Source organism: Lichenostomus cassidix, chromosome 2 (genome assembly GCF_008360975.1).
Source record: "Lichenostomus cassidix isolate B80296 chromosome 2, HeHo_3.0, whole genome shotgun sequence".
Classification (NCBI taxonomy): domain Eukaryota; kingdom Metazoa; phylum Chordata; class Aves; order Passeriformes; family Meliphagidae; genus Lichenostomus; species Lichenostomus cassidix.
Genome location: NC_139482.1, coordinates 77,964,901 through 77,967,995, shown reverse-complemented (window position 1 = coordinate 77,967,995; position 3,095 = coordinate 77,964,901). Strand labels below are relative to the sequence as shown.

General features: G+C 41.3%; 1 protein-coding gene across 1 annotated transcript; it reads right to left on the bottom strand.

The window, feature by feature from the left end:
• Positions 1 to 267: 267 nt before the first annotated feature.
• On the bottom strand, positions 268 to 2,730 carry LOC146441651 (uncharacterized). Its single transcript, XM_085049842.1, has 2 exons — positions 400 to 2,730; positions 268 to 288 (listed from the first exon to the last, which is right to left on the bottom strand). The coding sequence occupies exons 1-2, from the start codon at positions 2,320 to 2,322 to the stop codon at positions 268 to 270; spliced, it is 1,944 nt and encodes a 647-aa protein (XP_084905968.1). The 5' UTR covers positions 2,323 to 2,730.
• Between the last annotated feature and the right edge of the window lie 365 nt (positions 2,731 to 3,095).

Sequence of the window (3,095 nt, the reverse complement as noted above, 5' to 3'; positions counted from 1 at the left end):
CATTTTTATCCCAGACCCAATCAGACGAATGGTAAATTTTGTCATCATGCATTACAACTAAAGCCAAATTTGGATGGTTATTTTTGGGATAATTTCTGGAAGAGCTAGAATATGCTATGAAGGCTTGAGATCAAGGCAATTCATTATTATTTTGGTTATAGGAAGAAGGTGTAATGCAGAAAAGCATGAGCAATATAATGAAAATTTTGTAGGCCATTTTCAGATTTAAGTCTTCAATTTTTATTCATATTTCTTCTATAGAAATTCTTAAAGTCCCACGGGGTTCTCCTGCAAAAACAAAAAATAGAGACCTTGCCCTTTTCAGGCAAAAGGGAATTAAAATGATGGAACAATAAACCAGGCATTTATTGTTTGGTGTTGGGAAAAAGGAGGGGCCACCCGGATGACTGAGGCAGGTTTATCTTTGATATCCAGGCTCTCCGTTTCTTGGATAGAAAGGTTCTTTGAGGCTTCTTCTGTTACAGAAAACACATCACAGAAATGGTCAATCTGTGCATCGACTTCAATGAAAGCCAGACTTACCATAAACAAGCCTTTCTGCCAAGCAGTATACCTTTTCTCAGCATCCTTAAAGCTGCGAGAATAAAATCCCACAATAGCTGTTATTAACACATCTCCTTTTTCTGTTTTGGTGAGCTGTTTAACATAGATCCATTCTCCATTTCCCTGCCCACCACTAGGAAATGGAGATCCTAGTTTCCCTGTTCTGGAGAAAAAGGTTTGCTTTGATGTCTTGTCTGCACCATCCACGAAAGGGGGGGCAGAAGCTGCGACGGGTGCACTTTCTTTCACAGAGGAAGGTGGTTTTGTCACACGCCACTGAGTTACCCGTTTGCACAATTTTTCTAAAGGTAAACCATCCATCAAATCTCTAGGAATTCCTTTTTTAAGTCCTAAACGCCACCAATCAAGTTGGACAGAAAGGGGTTTAGGCTGTGACAGTTCCTTGGCAGCATCCATAGTTTTGCTGGGGCAGGGCAGTGCATTTTTAACTCCTACTTGCTGGATACCTCTTGATGTCTCTTCTAGAGGCTTTATCAGACAGTATTTTCTACTGTAATCAACTAATTCTTGTGTTACCTCCCCCCATGTCCAGACTTTAGGTCTAGGGTGAGGTCTGTTACCTGGCAGGACTGGTGTTAAAAAGTCAGAGGAATTTGTGTAAGAGTCTGTACTGGTACTGCCTGTATTTCTGCTATTATCACCTCTGCACATAAAAATCTGCGACCGCTCCACAGGACTCGTTGATGCTGTGGTCTTCTGGAGACTTGTCTCTGTGGTTTTGAGTGATTCAGGCAGTCCCCTTATTAAGGCAGTCATAATTTCAGGGTTAACAGATAACATCATTGGTAATTCACATCCAAGAATTAGTTTTCTCTCATGTATCAATTGTAGGCAAGCAGCTTTGTGTACACTTTCTAGTAATTGGTCAGCTGTGCCTGTTATTGCCAAGGGGTCTCCCCTGTCCAGAGGGTTTAACCCTCCAGCCCAGTAAGCAGCACGCTGAGTTGGAGACCATGGGGCTCGGTGATCACCTGTTGTTAAGAAAACTCCGTGGCCCCAGTAACCCTCAGCCTCCTTTTCACTCAATTGTATTTGGTCACCCCCAGTTAAAGACACATATTCTGTTTCAGATTCTTTGATAAGATGCCCATATTCCCTTTTGAACTTGGCTAGTTTAGTGGCAGAATAGGGCGTTTCCTTGGTGGTTATGTAGGGGTCAGTATCTTCATCATTAGGGTAAGAAAATTCAGTTTTGAATAAGGGTCTTAAATAAGGGGGATTTTCATCAAATTTTTTCATCTGTTCCAATTCCTTCTGTGGATACATCAGGTTAATTGATCCTGATGATGCTATATTCTGTGAACTAGTGGTCTGTGAATTAGTGTGATTTACTTCAAGAGCAGCCCTTAAGGAATGGTTTTCTTCTTCCTTGTGCTCTAATTCCTTTTCCAGTTTGGAAATTGTTGTTTGGTGACAGCGCACCAGGTTTTCTAAGGATTCTATGATTTTTCCTTCATTACTACGCTGCCTATGATGGTCTTCAATGGCTGCGATCAAGCTGGCACCCAAAACAGAACAGACTATTGTCTTGCTTTTTCCTGGTAGTAAAAACTTAACCTTAGCCTCATTCTGTAGCAGAGAAATCCGATCTACTATACTCTGCATATTTTTCCAATTCTCTCGAGCCCAATCTTCCCCAATAGGAGAGGGTCGAGCACCATATTTAGCCAAAAATGTAAATAATACATTTTTATCATCCACCAACTGAAAATCTCTCTTCTCCTGTTTGCCAGACATCTTTCTCCTTATCCTGACTCAGAAATAAAACCAACAACAAAACCAACAACAAAAACAACTCAAATCCACTTGAGAAACATTTCTCTCTATCCTGATTCAGAAACCAGACAACCTAAAAACAACATAACAACAAAAAACAGCTCAAAATCTATCCTGAAACAAAACAACTCCAAAAACAATGCAACAACAACAGCTCAAAATTCACTTGAGAAACAAATTCTTAATCCTAAAACAAAACAACTTCAAAAACAACAAAAAACTGCTCAAATCTACTTGAGAAAGTTAGATACTTGCCAATGGCCACTCTTACCCTTTCTCAGGTGTCACTAAAACAAAAATTTAACTCCCCTTCTTTTTGCACTCTAAGTTCTGATAGCCAGAATCCCAATAGAGTCCTCAAAAATGAGTTTCGAGGGGTTTTGTCCCTCAGCCTCTTCAGGATCCTGTCCGTGACGCCAATTTATGTCACGGTCCACTCATGAGCAGACGCGTGATGGTTCATACCAGCTACGATCTCAGAGTGCAAAAAGGAAAAGAAAACACAAAATGCAACAAGTCAAGGGAGTTAAATTTCAATCCAAGGGGGAACTTTATTAATTTGGCCTGTAAAGCGGCCTGCGATAGAGAGAGAAAGAGAGAAAATTGGGAAAAGATGGGGAGGAAAGGGCAGGAAAGGGGCTATAGCTACCACCACGGGTCCACAGACGTCCGGCGTCCCTGGAGTCCCGGTCAGTCGGCGTTCCTTGGCCTCTGCAAAGATCGATGTGATCTTT